This window comes from Echinops telfairi, unplaced genomic scaffold (assembly GCF_000313985.2).
Source record: "Echinops telfairi isolate 266 unplaced genomic scaffold, ASM31398v2 ScPeMD7_8;HRSCAF=38, whole genome shotgun sequence".
In the NCBI taxonomy this organism is placed as follows: domain Eukaryota; kingdom Metazoa; phylum Chordata; class Mammalia; order Afrosoricida; family Tenrecidae; genus Echinops; species Echinops telfairi.
Window position 1 is genome coordinate 15220092 of NW_022103905.1, and position 21265 is coordinate 15241356.

The 21265-nt window shown below is 38.4% G+C and overlaps 1 protein-coding gene across 6 annotated transcripts in view; it reads left to right on the forward strand.

Annotated features, from left to right (window-relative positions):
- TCF12 (transcription factor 12) overlaps nucleotides 1-21265 on the forward strand; it is a 346882-nt gene that overhangs the window by 251571 nt on the left and 74046 nt on the right. For all 6 annotated transcript variants that reach the window (XM_030884492.2, XM_030884493.2, XM_004709446.3 and 3 more), the window contains exons 5-6: nucleotides 14282-14417; nucleotides 18712-18764. In XM_030884492.2, coding sequence (XP_030740352.1) covers nucleotides 14282-14417; nucleotides 18712-18764 — 189 coding nt within the window. The remainder of the gene's footprint in view (nucleotides 1-14281; nucleotides 14418-18711; nucleotides 18765-21265) is intronic.

Consider the following 21265-nt stretch of genomic DNA (forward strand, 5'->3'; position numbering starts at 1 on the left):
ATACTTAGTGGTCTTTGGGAATATAGTTTCAGAAAGTTATTCTTTTGCACATTTATTTCAGGAGACAGCAATGTATTTGTCATAAATGGAATTATAACTTCCAAAAATAAGTGTCAACTTGACAAGGCCACAACCTTGTCTCATTGTCCTCCATTATCTTAATCTGTTGTAATTATCTTCCATTTTGCAGTGTTCTGTGACTTTCATTTTAATGAGGCAGGAAGTGTAGGTGTCAACTTTTTTGAGTCAGATCTTTGGCAGAAACCACTTAGTTACCAAGAAGAGCCCAGAGCTCTCTCTACCTTTAGATCTGTCATCCCAGCACTGAGGTCCTCGTCGACTCCAGGTTAGATTGATGCTGACGCCTAGAAACAAGAAGTTCTCCAAGGAATGCCAGACCTACAGATGTTGGAAGGAAAGAGAAACCTTCCCCGAGAGCTGGCATCCTGAATCCAGACTTGGAGCTATCGAAACTGTGAGAGACTAGAGTTGTTAAGGAAATCTACTTGTGGTATTTCTGTTATAGCAGTACCGGATAGCTATGCTACTATTAAATAATAGCACTGGGTTAACTGTTGGACTGCTAACCGAAAGGTCAGCCATTGGAACCCACCGTTTGCTCTGCATGAGAATCGTGAGGCAGTCTGCTTCTGTAAATAAGTACAGCCTCAAAAACCGTATGCTCTGAGTCAAAACCGACTTGAGGGTAGTGGGTTTGGTTTTAGAGATTGTACACAGTCTGGTGCCAGAAGGCGAGGGGAAGGAAGGTCCCACAGACATGATAATAAGGGATTGTTGTCATAGAGGGTAGAGGAGAACAAAAGCTGATAAATGACAGAATAAGTGAAGCAGCAATAGCAGAATGGCAGCTATTGTTGAAGCTGGGTAAAAGTTCAACTTTTAAAAAGATGCCTAGTGTATGTGTGTGTGTGATGATTTACTTAAAAAATATTATGTGTCTATGCACCTATGCTGCATTAGGTCTTTATTGTCCCTAATTGTACTCGTGAATGAAAAAGATCAGAAAACAGTAGTACTCATTCTCCATAGTATTAAGGAAAAGAGGAGTGGCCCAAAAGTATTAGAATTCTCTTGAAAATATTAGGCCCACGTTATTTCCATAAAACTATTTCCATAAAAACCCAGAGAAATGACATTTTCTCTTCTGTTCTAATGTTGATCAGCAGCTCACATAGCTGCCTCCTTTATATTCATAAAAGAAAAGGGTCAGAAGCACCCTGGTAGCATTGCAGGAAGCCCAGCAAAGGGACTTATTAACAGGGCAATTTCTAAAGTCAGATGTTAAGAAACACTGCACTCTTTAGAGAGGAGGGGAAATTGTGCTTAAACTGCGTTCACTACCAAACTCATGATTGCCTACCTTCAAGAAATGCCATAGAGCATTCTTGGAAGAGGAGATTCTTTTTATGGAAGCTTAGACAGTTCTGAAAGTAAGCTCTTTGTAATTAATTAGATGCAGGGTATATCAAAATGACATTTGGTGGGCTGTCTTTATATTCCCATTCCTCTCAAGAAGCCTTTCTTTTTCAATCTGCATCTCAGACCCCACCCTCTCTTATCTTCCCATTGGCTGATAAGGAAAATGGAGGCAAGGGGGCAGGGGGGAGGATAGATGAAAAAGAAGTAGCAAGGTAGTAAAAATTTCCCTCTGTTACCAATAATTAAAAAGGATTGGAAACTTAAACTGCTAAACTTATCATGCATTAGTAATGTAATAGTGCCGAGGAGGCTTATTTGCTTTCTTATTTGTTAAGCTTGTAAGATGAGGCTGATTGGGCTGGTAGGATGCAGTTGATGGATGACTGTCATTATCGTCTCAAACCTGCTTGACACTTTAAGTATAGACAATGATAATTAAATTTTCCTTAGACCATGTTGAGATTATAAGATTTGGGACTTGTAAAAGAAGGAGCATAACAGTTGGCGGGTGGTGGTTGGTGTGTTTTTATTGACTCAAGAAAGGAGTAGAAGCATCTCAGGTTTCCCTTGTTGTGTTCCCTGCATACACCTTCCCCCCCCCCCACACACACACACACCCTTCAAATTAATATATTGTCCGAAGTCTTAGTAATGACTTGGAACTATTCAGGTTGCACAAAGCATTTAATGAAATATTGTCTTAGACAAAACACTAGAGAGGATCATAATTAATGTCTCATTTTCTGCCAGTTGCTATTGATTACTCATTCAAGATCCCTTTGTTCTCAGAATGATAACAACTGCAGTTTGCATCACTATCTAATGAGATTCTCAGGATAGAATTCTTTAACCACACACTGATAATTGCTCACATATCCCTGGAATTTCAATGTAATTGAATTTGCATCATAATACAATTGTTCTACAAATGCCAGTGTTCCAAAATTCAGAGTTTTTGAAGCTTGTTTTTAATCACTTGTAAAGAATTAACAGATGACTGGTGTGCTACTAAAGTCCAACATCTATATTTTGCCCTGAGTTCATTTTGTCCTCTGAAGTTTGAATTGGTTGTGACTTCGTGGGAGATGCTTCCCTGTGATCCCTGAGTTTACCAACTGGACTCTGTAACTCCAAATGGACTTCCATTGTGAGTTTCATAAATTAAAACGAAGGATTGCAAGTATGCTATTACTGTTCCAATTTTACTCTGAATGATTTTGATTCTTTATTCCTCATTGATCAAGAGCAAAACAAAGCATAGCATGTGGTAAAGCTTAAAGACTAGCTGGAAATCTCTGACCATTTCTGTAATAGTTTTTTTTTTCTAATCTTGTAATTGTGTCTTATACCCTTCTCCCCCTTTACACATTACCCTCTCAAATAAGATAGTCTCGGGACAGCTGCTTGCTTTTATGATTAAGACTGCATTCCATTTCATGGGTTCAAGATAGGCATGAAATTCAGGAATTGTTAGAATGTACACAGAGCAGAGGCTCCATTTTAAAATTCTTGAAATATATGACTACACTAGGTACCATCTGTGTGATTTTTCTAGGAAATAAACTCAATGATAAAACATTATTTAGTGCTTGAAAATGTTAATTTAAAAAAATGAGACTAATAGTTTTTTTTAAAACAAAGGTGAATTAAGCCCTTTGTTTTGAAATGAATGAACCCTAGTAGTGCAGTGGTTAAGAATTTATCTGCTTGTGTAGCGACAATGAAACATACAACTTTCCTTTAGTTCCTAAATGCTTCCTCCCCGTCCACTATCATGACCCCAATTCTACCTTACAAATCTGGCTAGATCAGAGGATGTACACTGGTCCAGATAGGAACTAGAAACACAAAGAATTCAGGACAGATGATCTCTTCAGGACCAGTGGTGAGAGTGGTGATACTAGGAGGGTGGGGTGGAAAGGGGGAACCAATTACAGGGATCTACATATAGACAGACAACAGAAAAGTGGGTGAAGGGAGACGTTGGACAGTGTAAGATACGACAAAATAATAATTTATAAATTAATCAAGGGTTCATGAGGGAGGGGGAAGTGGAAAGGGAGGGGGGAAATGAGATGATCCCAGGGGCTTACGTGGAGAACAAATGTTTTGAGACTGATGAGGGTAACGAAGGTACAAATGTGCTTTGTACAACTGATGTATGTATGGATTGTGATAAGAGTTGTATGGGTCCCCAATAAAATGATTTTTTTTTAAAAAGAGGATTCATCTGCTTAACTGAAAAGTTGGCAGTTTGAGCCTACTAGCCACTCCTTGGGAGAAAAGACATGGAAATCTACTTCAACAGATTATAACCTAGGAAATCCTATAGGGCAGTTCTACTTTGTTTTATAGAGCCACTGTAATTCAGAATCAACTTGGTGTGACATACATCAATTAGGCCTTTTTTCAGTTAGATGAATGCCATTGTGAATAGCTATCAAACTATCCGTAGTATAATTTTGGGCCAAGCCATTTAATAGAATGTATTACTGAGGAAGCAAACTTAAAAATGCATCAAGATTTTATGCAATTTTCCTTTTGAGAATAAAGATTATCCAAATGATTGTGTTGTGATTTTAATTCCTTCTGACTGAGTAACACCATTTTTACATAGGAAATTCATCTACCTTTTTGTAAGATGACATTTAGAGTACCTCCGAAATAGAAATCCCATCCATAAATGATACTGGCCCAACTTTACTGTAGTTCCCTCCTTTACCTTTTGGTTAATGTCTTTGCCAAGACTTAATCCTTAATCCTGAAAGGCCACTTTAAGTTCACATTATAATTATGGTATATGTAGCACATGGGGAGAGAAAAAGAACTTTAAAAAAAGGTTATCATACAAGCTATTAAAGTTACTTTAAAAAGGAGAGAGAGAGAGAGTGTGTGTGTAGGCTAAAGATTTAGTGTACATACCTCAAGATGGAGCTTACTAATAAGTGGGTTGATTATATTAATCTAGGCTACATTAGTGTTTGAGGGTATAACCCTTCATTGATTATTCATTAATTAGATATATGTTTCACAGACAAGGTTTTAGAGGACTTTGAAAGATTCTTTCTGAAGAATGTACATAGAAATGAGTGCTATGTCATTTTTGAGTACTAATTCTTCCTGGGATAAGGCTGCCTCAGTGGGGTGAGACTGCTCTGCCTGATTCTCTGTCCACTATGGTGTGTTTGTATTCTTTTTGCCTGAGGTACCTCCAGGACAAGAACAGTGGCAATCAATAGTGCTTCTCATTTGTTTTGAGCAGGCAGGAAAATCAATAATATGAACTGATACATCATTTTCATTTAGGAGAGGAAAAAAGATAGTTTACAATGTGTGCCTCAGTGCTCCTCAAATGTGTGAAGAATCAGCAAAAAAGATCTGAGTTTGTTCGTTGCTGAATAAGTATTAGGCTAATGTAGCCATTTATTTTCTTATTCATATTTTCCATGGGCTTTATGTGTTTAATTTTCTAGGTTGTCAACTTCTTCTGAAGAAAATTAATCATATTTTTTTTGTAATTTTAGTGCTGAGAAGTTCATTTCAGTTGGTTGAAACATGACTTTCTGTGTTTATAAAGATATAATTTCTCCTATCTTTGCAGTATCGTACAGATAATGCCACAGACTAAGCAGGTGAAAATGGTTATTGTTATGAATTTACTGATTGGTCATCTATTTAGAATTTTAATAGAGTATAATAATTATAACTCTCTTTTGCTAGTAACCTTATAAATGGTAAATAAGTTCCTAGACAATCAAAGATGATGTCTTATGGTATAGTGGAAAGAGCACTTTTAAACAGATCTAGATTTAAATTAAGGCTCTACTATTTACTATTTGTATAACATAAAATCTATGTAGTGTTTATATAATACTTAATCTATATAATACTTGTAAATATTAGAGATGGAGCATATATTTGAAAGAATTGCTAACAGGTCCTCAATAATCTTTTCTCAAACTTTTTATTTTGAGAAAATCCAAACCCAAAGCGAATGTACAAGGTACAGTAAACACCATTAAAATTTAACTGTTGGCATTTTACCACGTGTATACATGCTTACAGGCATGTTTTTCACTCGGTATGTATGTTTGTATTCATGCTCTATTTATGTTCATATGTGCACACATACAAACACTTCTGGATCATTTGAATATAAGTTGACTTTTTGTAAAAGACATTCTTAATCTGGGTTGATACAGCTTGAATCCGTCACATCCCCCTTTGGATTTAGTCTCTAATTGTCAACCCTCTCTGGGGGTCTGTCACTTCTGCTGCCCCTATTCTCTTCCCTATTTACAACATCCAATCTTACCATAGCCATTGGGATTTGTAAGCCAACAAGGACAGACAAGGTCTCCTAAAGCCTTAGGTCATTTAGGACAAAGAGTTTATGCCCAAGAAGTAAAATAGAAGTAGAGTCTTCCCCTCTCCCCAATTAAAAAATTGTTAAAAACCCACACCAAAAAAGTTGTGAATCTTTTCATTCTTGTGTGATGTTTAGACTGTACTAATCTATGGAGAAAGAAAAAAAACAGATTTTTGTTATTTTAACTAAGATCAATAACCATGCTACACATGTAAGCCTTATTTATTTCTCCTAGCAACCCTGTGGGCTAACTAGTACTGTACCCTTTACAAAAGAGGAAACAGATGTCCGGGATAGAATTGTTCTTGTTAGGTAATTTGCCCGATGTCATAAATTTAAGACTTGAACTCTGGGTAGCCATCTTCAAAGTCTCCTGGTGCTGTTTCAGGGTATCTACACATTTTTGTAGACATTCAGTCAACATTCAGGAATTTAAGAAATAAACTTTCCTATTTATCATACTATTATTTCATGTCCTTGTTAGTCTTTACTTTGAAAAATTAACTCATAGGCCCAGTTTTGCATTTCTGAAAGTTTATCTAGTTTAGCTGTATTATTTAAGGAGACAGACTTCTTTCTCTTCCTCCAAACTACATCCTTTGTCTCTCCATTGAAGTGTTAGTTTATAGAAATGCTTTATTGAAAAAGGACCCGATAGTAAATATTTTAGACTTTGCAGACCATACATTTTCTGTGCAGCTACTCATGTTTTCCATTGTAGTATGAACACCGCCATAGCTAGTACATAAACTGAACTCTAGTAAAAGCATCTACAAAAACGGGCCTTTTTTGGCATACAGCCCCTGGTTTGCCAATCCCTGGTATAAACCAGCATTTTATGGACTACAAGAATTTATATGCCAGGAAAATGCTGTAAGGGGCACTGGTAAGAGACATCTGAACTCCCATCTCCTCTGGTGTATCTATTATATGTGTAAAAGGACCAGTTTCACGTGTGCCATCTATATGAGGAAATGCAGATGGAGGAATACATCTAGCAGGTGCCTCGAAACATGTCAATGAAAGTAATTTTCTAACTGAGCAGTGAACATCCTGTTAAAAGACCACTGATGTTTGAAGGAGCAATTCAAGGTTTATGACCCCTGCCCTCAGACATATGGTAGTAATATGTTCCAGCTAGCATACTCTGAGCCATATTCTGATCTCGCTATTTGAGGAATGTTGAATGTGCCTAGCACAGGCAAAAGAAGAAAAGAAAGAAACACAAAACAGATGTGATGATGAAAATTTCAGGGATAACATCTGTGGGAAACTTGAATCATGGGTCACATCAATCGTACAAAGATAACATCATCAAGAGACTCGTCGTTTAAAAAAAAGACTCGTCATTAATGGTGTGTTATATAAATAGAGAGAATGCATATCTGCATTTTACATTTATATTTAGTGTTTCTCATTTTTATCACTTCTCCTGAAGATTATTATCATAAGGAGACTATTTCTTCTTTATGTATGATAATCACACCCTTCTCAACTGCTGAATCTTATGTTGGTTGGAATTTGTGCAATTTATACTAAATGATTACATTGATACTATGTAATCTTAATGTGTACATCGCATCATTTGGTATTTGAAACCCTCTCTTTGCTTTTTGCCATTATTAAGGAATGTACCATCTCTGTTTTGAAAATATTACTTTTTCAGGGATCTAGAAAATTGTGGTTTTCATTAGAGCATCTCTTAAACTTACTATGCTGACATATTGGTAGTTTCATGTGTTCTCCGGCATTGGTGAGTATGCGTTAAGAAAATAAATGAAGCCACAACATACCAGATTCTATGAGATGCAGCAAAACAGTCCTTAGAAAGAAATTCATAGCTGCAAACAGAGAAAATCATAAGGAAAAAGCAACATTTTAACTTTATATGTTGAAGAACTAGAAAGCGGAGCACAAATTAAGCCCATACACAGCAAGAGGAAGACATAGTAAAGTTGAGAATGGAAATAAATGAAACAGAATTTTAAAAGAAAAAAATCAACATTCTAGCTCTTACAAAGGAGGAACGTAACAAAATGGACTTATCTATAGCAAGTTTGACTACTGAAAGAGAAAAGAGTCAAAATAAGAACTTCAGCCTCACAGAATTAAAAGAAATTATAAGTGACTAGTATAGAAAGTTGTACACAGGATTAGATAATCTAGATAAAGTTGATAAATTCCTAGAACACAAACATTTCCAACACTGATTCTAGGAGAAATAGGAAATATGAGCTAACAAACTGAAACCGTGTTTTTAAATCTCCTGATTTTTCTTGGCTAGCACCAGTTCTATTCAAACTCTTCCGAAAATTTGGAGAGGAAGAAGAGTACTTCCTAACTCATTCTGCAAGCCAGCAGTACCCTAATGCCCAAACCAGACCCCACATGTCACCAAAAAGTAAAACTTCACATCAACCAACATATCTTATGAACAATAATGGAAAAATCTTCAAGACAATACTAGCATGCCAAATTCTAGCAGCATATTAAAATCATTATGTACCACAACCAAATGGGGTTTATCCCAGAAATGCAAAGGTAAGTCAATACATGAAAATAAATCAGTGTAATGCAACACATTAATATAATGATTAGGAATAGACTACATGATCATGTCAATTGATGCAGAAAAAACATTTAATAAAAATCTAACCTTTTGGAAAAGGGGAGATGGGAGAAAGGAAGGGGAGGGGGAAACCAACCCAGGGACAAAGGAACAACAAGTGAACTAAAATCAATGGAAGGAAGTCATAGGATGCCTAGTGGGGCTCAAATCAAGGGCAATGTAGCAGCAAAGAATTACTAAACCCAAATGAAGGCCAAACACGATGGTGGGACAAGAGGGAAATAAAAAGGAAATAAAGGAAAGAACCAGGAGACAAAAGACATTTATAAAGGCCTAAATACAGGCATGTACATATGTAAATATATATATATGTAATGAGAGGAGTCTAGAAGTACCGTTTCCCCGAAAATAAGAGTGTCTTATATTAACTTTTGCTTCCAAAGATGTTCTAGGTCTTATTTTCAGGGGATGTCTGATTTTTCCAAGAAGAAGAATACAGTACGCATTTATTGTTTTATTAAAGGAGACCTCACACTTCCTGTCTGCTCCGCCTGCATTGCGGCCAACAGTGAGCTGTGCAGCAGTGCCCGCCGCTACGGTCCAGAGTACAGAGTTACAATAGCTTGGGGGGGGGGGCTTATTATCAGGGAGGTCTTATTTTCAGGGGGATGCCTTATATTTCAGCGAGAGGCAAAACTGTAAGTAGGTCTTATTTTCAGGGGATGTCTTTCGGGGAAACAGGGTATGTACTCATATAGGTATGTTAAGAATTAAGGCTGCAGATGGACATTGGGCCTCAACTCAAGTACTCCCTCAACACAAGAACACTTTGTTCTAACAGTTTGGCATTCTGTGATGCTCACCTTCCGTACATGATCGCTGAAGACAAAATGGGTGCATAAGCAAATGTGGTGAAGAACGCTGATGATGCCCGGTTATCAAAAGATATAGCGTCTGGGGTCTTAAAGGTTTGAAGATAAACAAGCGGCCATCTATCTCAGAAGCAACAAAGCTCACATGGAAGAAGCACACCAGCCTGTGTGATCATGAGGTGTCAGTGGGATCAGATATCAGGCATGTAAGACCCAGAACAAAATCATACCCAATGTGAAGGGGGGCCAGGGTATGGGTCATGGAGTAGAGACCCAGTGCCCATCTGTAGACAATTGGACATCATCTCACAGAGGGGTCACAGGGAAGAGATGAGCCAATCAGCTGCAGGATGGCACTGACTTAACACAAAACTTTCTTCTAGTTCTTTGGTGCTTCCTTCCCCCACTATCATGACCTCAGTTCTACCTTACAAATTGGATGGGACCAGACATGCACACTGCTACAAATAAGAGCCCGCAACACAGGGAATCTAGGATAGATAAACCCCTCAGGGCCAACACAGAGCAGAGATACCAGGAGGATTAGGGGACGATATGGGGAGAAAGGGGAAACTGATCACAAGTATCAACCTATAACCCCCTCCCAGTGGGACAAATAATGGAAAAGTAGCTGAGGGGCACAGGATGATGTAGGATATGGAAAATAATCTATAACTTAGCAAGAGTTCGTGAGGGAGGGTGTTTGGGGAGGGAGGGGGGTGAAATGGGGAGCTGATACCGGCCTCAAGTGGGAAGAGAATGCTTTGAAAATGAGGGCAGCATATGTGCAAATATGCTTAACACACTGGAGGAATGTATGGATTGTGATCAGAGACGTAAGAGCCCCGTATAAAAATATATTTTTAAATATTAATAAATTATAAAATAATTATAATTTTAAAATCTAACCTTTCTCATGGTCAAAACAACAGCCAAAGTAAAAAAAAATCCACTACCACATGAGCAATAGAAAGGAAATTCCTCAACATGATCAAAGTCACTGACAAAAAAACTTAAGTGATATTCACTGGTGAAAACTGAAGTGCTTTTAAGATCAGGAATAAGACAAAGATGCCTGCTTATGATAATTCTACTCCACATTGTACTAGAAGTTCTAGCCCGAGTAATTAGTCCAGGTGCAAAAGAAATAAAAAACAGAAAGGAATAAGTAAATCTATTTACAGTTGACATCTTACATGAAGGTGCTTCAAAAAGTTTGTGGACAAAATAGAATTGAAGAAAATAGAATTTTCCTATGAACAATTTAAAAGCCCCTTTTTAAGCCCCGTTATGTACTGCAAACCTTAAGGAATTCACAATTTATTACACCTGATCAATAAATTCAGCAAAGTTACGTGATACAAGATCAACAACAAAAAAGTTAGTTGTATTTCTATTTACTCTCAAGAAACAATACAAAAGGAAATTAAGAAAGCAATTCCATAAGTATCAAAAAATAGTATCAAAAAGAATGCAATAACTAGGAATAAGACTTGTATACTGAAAACTGTAATACGTTACCGAAATAAAGAAAGCCTTAATATTGTTACATGGCAATTCTACCCAAAGCAATCTACAAATTGAATTCAGTTTTTAACAAAATCGTAATGGGTTTTTTCTTTTTCATTATAAAAATGAAAAAGATGATTCTCAAATTTGAAAGGAATTGCAAGAGACCTCTAGTAGTTAAAACAATGTTGACTGCCAGTTGATCTTTGAGAACTGCCCCAAGAACATTAAATGGGCAAAGAATAGTCTTATAAACAAAAGCTGCTGGGACAGCTAGAGGTCCACTTGCAAAAGCATGAACTTGGACCCCTGCCTTTCATTATATTCTCAAAGTAAGCAAAAGCAAATCAGCGACAAGATAAGAGTCAAAAGTAGTAAATGTTCATGCCCTGATGTCCTGGGCTGGGTTGCCTAGAGATACAAAGCCAGTGATAGATAGAGCTTTATATAAAGAAGTAATCTTATGAGGATGTGGAAATAGATCTATGTGCATATATTTATAGGTTTAGTATTAAGGTAGCAGATGGACATTGGGCCTCCACTCAAGTCCACCCTCAATGCAAGAATACTTTGTTCTATTAAATTGGCATTCTGTGATGCTCACCTTCCCAACACAATCACTGAAGACAAAACGGGTACATAAGCAAATGTGGTGAAGAAAGCTGATGGAGCTCGGCTATCAAAAAATAAAGCATCTGGGGTCTTAAAAGCTTGAAGGTAAACAAGCAGCCATCTAGCACAGAAGCAACAAAGCCCACATGGAAGAAGCACACCAGCCTGTGTGATCACGAGGTGTCGAAGGGATCAGGTTATCAGGCATCAAAGAACAAAAAATCATATATCATTGTGTGCTCACCTCCCTGATACGATCGCTGAAGACAAATGGGTGCATAAGCAAATGTGGCGAAGAAAGCTGATGGTGCCCGGCTATCAAAAGATACAGCATCTGGGGTCTCAAAGGCTTGAAGATAAACACGCAGCCTTCTAGCTCAGAAGCATCAAAGCCCACATGAAAGAAGCACACCAGCCTGTGCACTCACGAGGTGTCGAAGAGATCAGGTATCAGGCATCATCAGAGCAAAAAATCATATCATTGTGAATGGGGGGTGGGGATGCAGAGTGAAGACTCAAAGCCCATTTGTAGGCCACTGGACATCCCCTTACAGAAGGGTCTCAGGGAGGAGACGAGCCAGTCAGGGTGCAATGTAGCAACGATGAAACATACAACCTTCCTCTAGTTCCTAAATGCTTCCTCCCCTCCCCTCCCCCCCATTATCATGATCCCAATTCTACCTTACAAATCTGGCTAGACTTGATGTACACTGGTACAGATAGGAGCTGGAAACACAGGTAATGCAGGCCAGATGATCCCTTCAGGACCAGTGGTGTCATTGGCGATACTGGGAGGGTGGAGGGAGGATGGGGTAGAAAGGAGGAACCGATTACAAGGATCTACATATAACCTCCTCCCTGGGGCCGGACAACAGAAAGGTGGGTGAAGGGAGACGTCGGACAGTACAACGTATGACAAAATAATTTGTAAATTTTCAAGGGTTCATGAGGGAGAGGGGAGGGATTGGAAAAAATGAACTGATGCCAGCGGCTTGGGTGGAGAGCGGATGTTTTGAGAATGATGAGGGCAATCGATGTACAAATGCGCTTTACACAACTGATTGTATGTGTGAATTGTGATAAGAGTTGTATGAGCCCCTAATAAAAGAAAAGTAATCTTATATCAAAAAGACTGCTGGCCCAGTGGCTGTTGATCTCATACTAGCCATGTCTTCAAACTCACATGGCAGCAAGTCAATGACACAGAAACAATCTAAATGTTTGTTAACTAATGAATAGATCAATGAGCTATAGTATGTATATACAATGGGTTATTATGCCATAAAAAGGAATGAAGTACAGTGATACATGTGTCCATTAGGATGAACCTCAAAAACCAGGCTGAGTGAAAGAAGCCATGAAGAAAAGCCGCACATTGTATGATTCCATTTATATACGATATATTGGCCCTACCCAGCCAGAGATAGAAAGCATACTGATGGCTGCCTGGGGCTGTGTTTGAGCTTTTCCTTTTGGGGGTGTTGAGATCATGTTTGAGAACCTGATAGAGGTGATGGTAATACAACATTGTGAATGTGCAAAATGCTACTCAGACACACTCTGAAATAGTGAACCTTACGTAAACCACACCTAATTTTTTAAAATTCTGAAACATCAAAGGGATCATTTAAAATAATTAAATTGGTATGGTTAACTAAATAGGAATATGTCTTCTCTATTCATATTGAGGCAGGGCCTGGACTGTTCTACCTTTCTGAATAAAATTGAGCTCAACTTCTCAGTATCTTTATGGTATTCAGTGGCAGAAAGTATGTGGTGGTGGCAGTGAGGTTTATTAAATACAGAGTGCAGTGAATGACGAGAGGAATCACAGCTCTTTCCACTTGAGCTCATCCTCTCAAAAATAGTCAACCCTGTCCTGCTGAGGTCGTCTTTCCTTCCTCCTCTGTCAAGACCAACTGGTCCTCTTCACTTCACCTATGAGAAGACTTATTTTGTCTGGCTGACCTCATTTGTTCCTGATGGAGTTACTGGGTTAGTGGGTCGGAGCTGATGAGTCTGGGTTTCATTGGAGTACTCAGCACAGTCTAGTGATGTCACTGTAGTGCACCTCAGAGCTCGCTCCTCAGTTTTGTCTCCTCGTGCTTTGTTTTTTAGTTACATTTTGATGTCCAGAAACTGGCTAGCTTTCAGACCAGAATCTTAAAGTGAATAGGAATGGGTGATTATTAATGGACCAAGTAAAATAAGATGAATTACTTCAGAGTTAAAAGTCTTACACTTGGGGTGGACAGCCCTGGAAGGACAGGCCTTTACAGGAGCTCCTGCAGAAAAACTGAAGGATGTGATCCCCCCTGACCTCTCCAGATGGGTTGCTGTATGTGTCTCACTAATCAGGACACATTTAGGGGTTTGGTCACCAGCTTCAGGTTCTCTACTTTGACAGATGTATAAAGAGGACAAGACAAGAAAACCCAGAGCATAGTATGTAGGGATAGTGATACAGATGAAGAAAACACTAGCTATCTTCTCGAGACCTTCTCAAGAAAGGGGGGAGTGGCGTTTGAATCAGCTTTCATGTGTGGCCATAAAAAACATTCAAGCAAAACCTGGTTGACCAGTTTCAAAAATATTCTAGAAGGGATTCATGTTATAAAGGCAGAACTGCGTATTAGCTAAAATGTCTTTCAACCTTAAGATTGTGTGGATCTACATAATTACTGGACACCAAATGGGGATGGGGGAGGAAAAGAAAATATAGGCCTAGGCATATGGTCCAATTTAAATCAGTTAAATAAATCCATACTGGATGCTTCCATTCAAGGAATTGTTGGAAAAAAGGGGGGTGGGAATTGTTGAAGGTGCTATAAATAATTCAGAAGTGGTGCAGTTTTCAGATGTGGGTCAGTATTAGCAAGAAGGTCACTTTCCTTTGGCTTTGTTTTCTAGTCTAGTCTCCTGAGACAAGATCTAGGGCTTGGGAGCCCAGCACAGCTGTCTTCTTCAGGAAAGCCTGGTGCACCATACTACTCATACTCAGCCACGAGTTCCAGGAGAAGACCACTCCATGACTCGGCGACGCTTGGTGAGTGTACCGTACACACAGCAAAACCCATCCTACAGATTTTACTTCTGAGTTTCCCTCAGTCTGCACTCTGGCTGTGTTTTCTTTGTGTGTGTGTGTGTGTGTGTTTTCACCTAGAGGAAATTTAGGGTATCATACTGATGTTGGAACTTTCCTGGATAAAAATAACTAGCCATTAAATATTTAATTACCAGATTTTCAAATTTTACAAATCATGATTTTTATTGAAGGTAAATGAGATTGCTTAGCTGACTTTAATCCCTATGCTTCTAATCTTAACAGTTTTCAAACCATCAATTTCAGTACCTTGTTTTGTCTCCTGTAGAAGATGCACCGTGAGAGCAGGGTCTCAGTGGAATAGTCTTGTTTTTCCAGGCTCACGGGTTTCCCCTGTCACCAGGGCACCCTTTTAGCACTTTTCTGTCACTTTGCTTGGTGGGAAATGTTTGGGTTTTCCTTCTCTGATGGCTTTCTACCACACCAAAGTTCTAGCTTTTACATAACTGGTAAGGGGGAACCGATCTCAATGATCATTGTACAACACCCCCACCCCCACCCAGGGGACGAACAACAGAAATGTGGGTGAAGGGTATAGTGGGTGGTGTAAAATATGAAAATAAAAATTTATAAATTACCTAGGGATCATGATAGTGGGACGGTGGGAGAGGGAAGAGGAGGGAAAAAAAGCTGACAACAAGGGCTCAAGTAGAAAATATTTAGAAATGATAATAGCAACATGTACAAATGTGCTTGATACAAGTGATGTATAGATTGTTATAAGAGCTGTAAGAGCCCCCAGTAAAATGGTTTATTTTTTAAAAAAAGAGAGATTTAACCAGTTTTTCCTCTGACAATGAAAGATATCATAATATTACTATCAAAAATCTTATTTTTGACTGATCCAGAGTTTGAGCAGTTTTTATATACAGTCTCATTTCATAAGTACAGTAGCATTGTCACTCTGTGGAGGGCATGTTCATACACCAGGGACCATCTAAAAGTTCATGGGAAAATCCAGTAATCTATTAATTCTATTTCTGCATGAACTCTTTGAAGGCCTTTCTTAAAGCCGGCTGTTTTTGAAGTCCACAAATCAGTGGTATGCAGGACATTCACAACCACCCCCTCTACACAGTTCCAAAACATCCCCTGAAAAAGGGACTCTTTACACTGCCAGCTCTTTATTTTGCTTAGCTCCCTTCTTTTGTGTCTGATATACAGCCTAGCCAGGTCAGTCTGTTTTGGGTTGCTGCTTCCAGCAAGCCTCAGGTATACTCTGATTCCTGATGCAGTCTGTGTGACTATGGCAATTCCTGGTGATTTCTACCAACAAATCCTTTATATCCTAAATAAATATTGCCCACCAAAAGAAAATATACCATAGTTACTCATTTTAGAAATATTTGTAGATAGTCTCTAATTTACATATTTATATTTACCTTCTGTCAGACCAGTATTTTGGTGCGATATTCCAAGTCTCTGGGCCTAAGGTGTGCTTAAGAGCATAAAAGGACCTACTAACGGATCTCTTAAGTCCCGGAAGGACAGGGTGAACCCAGATGACTTAGAACCCAGATGACTTATTATTAAAGAAACGATAAACTATAAGGCTCCACCTCACAGACTTTGGGCATGTTATCAGAAGACACCAGTTCCCTGAGAAGGACATCCTGCTTGATAAAGTGGGGAGGCAGCAAAACAGAAGGTCCTCAGTGAGCTAGACTGACAGGCACAGTGGCTGCCACAGTGGTCTCTGTGCGGATGGTGCAGGAACGGGCAGTTTTGTTCTGTTGTAAGGTTGCTATGGATTGGAACTGGCTCAGTGGCACCTGACAACAACAACAAAAATTGTAAAATGCCTTTTTCCATCTACACTCTTCTTTACTACTAAATGAGTTAGTTGCAAAAGGGACATTCAGTGGAGAGCAAATGTGTCAATGTCACCTTAGAAAAATTCCTTGTTGATATGCTCTGTTAGCACATACAGTGATAAAAATCACTACTGTAGACCAATATATTATTACCGAAAATTCATGGTGTAGAAGAAAATGAACTATTAAAATAATTAGGAAGAGATTGGATTTCATAAATATCCAGAGTTCCAATTCAGGGTTTCTATAAATTAAAGATTATGTCTCTTTCAGTTGTTTGAGCGTGTTCTCTGTTACTACACTATATACGTGTTCTTCCTTCACAAAGCCTCTGATGCCTTGATACTAGCCTCATATTACAAATAAGGAGACCCAAACTCAGAGAAGCTAAATCCCTTAGCCAAGGTCCCACTATTATATGATGGTTTTCTTGATGCCCAGAAGGCTCACCATCTCCTGGCTAAATACTGTTTCATGGATTATTATTCATTTTACTTGGTTATCTCTTGATCTTAGCTGCTTTTTCTTGGCCTTAACATGTATTCATAAAATTTCAAGGTTAAAAAGACTTTTGTACCAATCCCAGCATCTTTTGAAACTATGTAGATACTTTAGGAAATAAACATTATAGAACAGTATAATAATATATAATATGATAAAATAAACAATATAGAACATTAAATATCTAATTTATGATTATTTTGCCACAGAATTTCATATAAATATAACATTGATGGCTATACGGTATTAAATGTCACTCTGAGTTATATACTGCCCAGGTGTCTTTCATATATTATCTTTATCACAATAACTCTAGAAGGTGTTGTCTACTCCCATTTTAAATATGGAAGCTCAAAGGGGTGATAACTTGACCAAGTTCAAACATTTTCTGTAGAATAGTGTTGAAATATGAACCCAATCAGATTATTCTCTTTAACTACTACTACTATACTTTGCAGCCTCTCAAAAGTGAACCATGAACTACATGCTCCTGATTTTAAATCAGACATGATGGCCCAAACAAAGTAGCCACATCTAGTAGTAAAGGACAAGAACAGTTCATTTAACTCTCTTAGTATAAAGACTGAGATGCTGTTTTAGTTGTGAGGAGTTGGAGTCTAGACAAACCTTACACAGAACATAGATTTTGCCTATAAGTTTTACAAACACACAGAGAGCCAGGTTTTTATCTTTAGCACACGTTGTTTTTAGGGAGGGTAGGCTGCATCTTGGGGCAGTAACAGAGAAGCCAGTGAATGTTTCCTCCTCCTTTTATTATGTAAAATTTTTCTACACACTATTTACAAAGTTGGGATTTTGCTTTGTTTTTAGCTTTGTAGCTGTGGAAAATTCCCAGCCCCAGTTTAAATGGGTTTGACCCTTCCTTACACAACTGTATATCTTACTGTGTCATGTCATTGGTGGCTTAAGAAAATGCCATGCTTGCTTTTTGGCTTTTTTGCTTTTAATCATTTTATTGGGGGCTCATACAACTCTTATCACAATCCATATATATATCCATTGTATGTCAAGCACATTTGTAAATTTGATGCCCTCATCATTCTCATGCTTAATTAATTCTCATTTTTAGTTTTAAGAAATGTTATACTTACATCAGCCTTTCATGTGTTCTGTCTTCCTAATAGTGAACCCTTGAAAGTCTGCATTTAATGCATTATTTATGTAAGGTGTAAACCTGTGCTGCTTACTTTACTTTATAATAAATTAGTAAGTAAGGCAAGTTAAGTAAACTTAAAATAGCAAGTTGGGTATATGAAAATACTCGTGCTTTCAATTATTATTAATAAGTTATTTGGGAATTAGAAGTGAAGTTCTTCCATTACTCCATCTTATATTGAATGATGAAGTGTACAATAATTTGTGCTGAAGTTGTAGTCTTAACTCCACATTAATAAAGTAAATGTTCTCACAGAATGTTAGATGGCATTGTGTATGACAACGCTTATAGTTTGTGTAGCTTATCTCTGATACTCTCGGTGTATGCAGACACTGAATTTGTGTCTTTGTTAAGAAGTTTGCATTGTTAATGTGACCTGTTGCACCAAATGCCCCTTATGCAAATGAAACAGATAAATGATGTGCAATGTCTAGTTTAAAGTCCACTGATTCCAACCCATCGTGGCCCTATGGCAAAAAGGCTGAACTTAAGACATGAAAATTTCCTTTGCTCTCATGTGCTGCTTTGATTGCCGATTTCATCTTTTGTGTGTGGGTGCATGTTGCTGTTTCTTTTTAAATGTATGGGGCATTTGATCATTTCAGAGTCCATCCCTTTATCAGCTGAACTTGTTTTGCACTGGAAAGTACGAAAGGCGCTAGGTGGGGAAAGTCCTTCCATCTCATTTGCATCTGATCAGCTCTAATATAATACACTGATGCAGTATATTGTTTTCCATGTGCAGATCCTTTGCAAGCGAAGAAAGTCAGAAAGGTGCCTCCTGGTTTGCCTTCTTCTGTAAGTACCCTTTTTTAACTTGGTGGTAAACAGACTGGTTTCCAGTGCTCAAGATTTATTCGACTGGTGCCTACCTTTACATAGTTAACTGTTCACTGCCTAACGGAATCATTGATTGAGATGAATCTACATTTAATGTGAAGTTTTTAGATTTCTCTGCAATGATTTGTGGCTTACCCCTTATGCTCTTACTCTCTGTCCCTGTCATTTGAATTCCCCTCTTGGGAAGAGCACTAGGCCAGTAGCTGTCAAAGAAGATCTCCTGTACAGGTCTTTTGATGTTTAATTAGTCATTATGTTGCTGAACAGGAGGACAGACAGAGATTAATAGCTGAGAATCTTAGAAATTTACATTTGTAATAATCCCAGTGGAGCTAAAGACATTAAGATTCTGGAGGACATGTTCAGCTCAGCTTGCCTCAGTAGGACTGGGGTTATTAATATGCATAAATCACTAAGTCAGATGCTCATTGTGAAGCCCTTGTGGATTTTAAAGCCTTCATTAAGCCTTTCCTAACTTCAGCCTAGCATCAGGAAAGCTTTCAAGCAACTAGTTTGTTGATCCCTCTTTGCTCAAAAATGTGTCCTTTGAGAATAAAGGGCTGTGATGAAAGGAGCTGGACATTGGTGGAGCAACCCCTAATGGCCATGATAATCTAATGCGGTAGCAGTGTTTGTGCTACTAAATACACTTTCTTCCCCTAAAGAAGTAAAAGTATTTGTAAATGAACCTGCATAAATCCACCAGCCATTTAAAAAATCCCTGGTGCCAGCAGGGAAGTTGTTTATTTCTCCTTTCCCTTTTCCTAGAACAAATGAGGAGCATGGAGGCTATTGGATTGAGGCCTCAGTGCCTCACTGGGTACATCCCTTTGTTGTGTAAATGGTGTTGAGCTTTTATTTGGTTGTACTTAACACATGGGTGCAGGTGCTGCTGGGTGAGTCACAGCTCAGCGAAGTACAGAGTGAATGGAATATCTGACTTGGCAAGTAGCAGTCTAGAAGGAGCAGCATGGGTCTGAGCTTTTTATTTTTTATTAAGGCTGCAGTAGAGATAGCATCTTTTTTGGTTGTTTACTTTCCTTCTTTCCTATGTTCTTCCCCCCACCTTCTCTTCCATGCGATACATGAAAACTGGAATTTTAAATCCTCTTTCAGACACAGCTCCAGATGGATCTGAGTTTTATGCAGCTTAGGGCAGCTGTGCTCTGAACCTGCAGCCTACCTGGAAGGTTGGATTGCAGCTGCAGACATTCTTAAAAGCTTTTGCTTGCATAAGCACTTGGGCCCACTAGAGGCTGAATAGCTGCTTGATAAACAAAATGAACACAATGCCTCAAATCATTATTCCTGAAGACAGGAATTTTTTTTTTTCAACAGCAGCTAAAAATAGTTGGGTAATTTACATTTTAACAGTTGCATGCTTTGCAGGGGTAGGTGGTTCAACAGTATAACAGATGATTTCTGCTATGTTAACAGAAATCATATTAAAACTGACAGAACTGCTAAAACATGTAACAGTGCAATTTTCTTGTAATGTATTACTATAATTCTGTGAGAGTAATAAAAATTAAATTACATATTAATATTCAGTAGAACCACACAGGTAAAAAAAATCAGATTAGTAAATGAAAAATTCATCTGATTTCTCCTTGCCTGATATTAATTTTAAGAAACAATATTCAATGTTTCATAGTTCTTTCGCTTTTAAAATGAAAGAAAGACAAGGGTGAAATGGTCAGAGCAGAAAAAGAAAGTAGACACACAGTATCAGTGTCATCTCCTAACCGCTTTCACTACTTGGCGGCAACTCCTTGCCATCTTGTCAATTCCCACTCATAGTGACCCTCTAGGACAGAGTAGGACTGTCTCATAGGGTTTCCAAGGCTGACATCTGTAGGGAGGCCGGCGACCACATTTTTCTCTCATGGAGAAGCTGGTGGGTTTGAACCACAGACCTTTCCGTTTGTAGCAGAGCACTTTAATATACCAAAGCTCTATACTTGAATCTCTCAAAACCCATTGCCATCAAGTTGTTTCTGACTCATCTCAACACTGTACTTGGAGCTAGTGTGCGAGGTATTGTCTCAGGTGTCTGGGATGGGCCACAGAGAAAGGGAAAGGCACTGAATCCTGGCGCAACATCGATTTCTTTGAGAACCACAGGCACTTTTGAAAGCTTCCTTACATATTGCATTTTACCAGCTAACTTAGCTTTGGATTCATTAACTGTTTGAACAGAATAGAATTCAGTCTTCAAGTCTGTTTCTAACACCTATCTGGTCAGGCACAAGTCATATTGTATTTTACCAGCTAACTTAGTTTTGGATTCATTACTGCACTGCTCCATAGAGTTTCCCAGCTTGCAGCCTTTGTGGGAGCAGATTGTCTGGGCTTTTTCCCACAGAGCAGCTGGGGAGGTTTGAACTGCCAGTCATTCAGTTAGCATCCCCTCACTTACTCTTTATACTACTCAGGCTCCTTCACAAACTCTGTAAGAT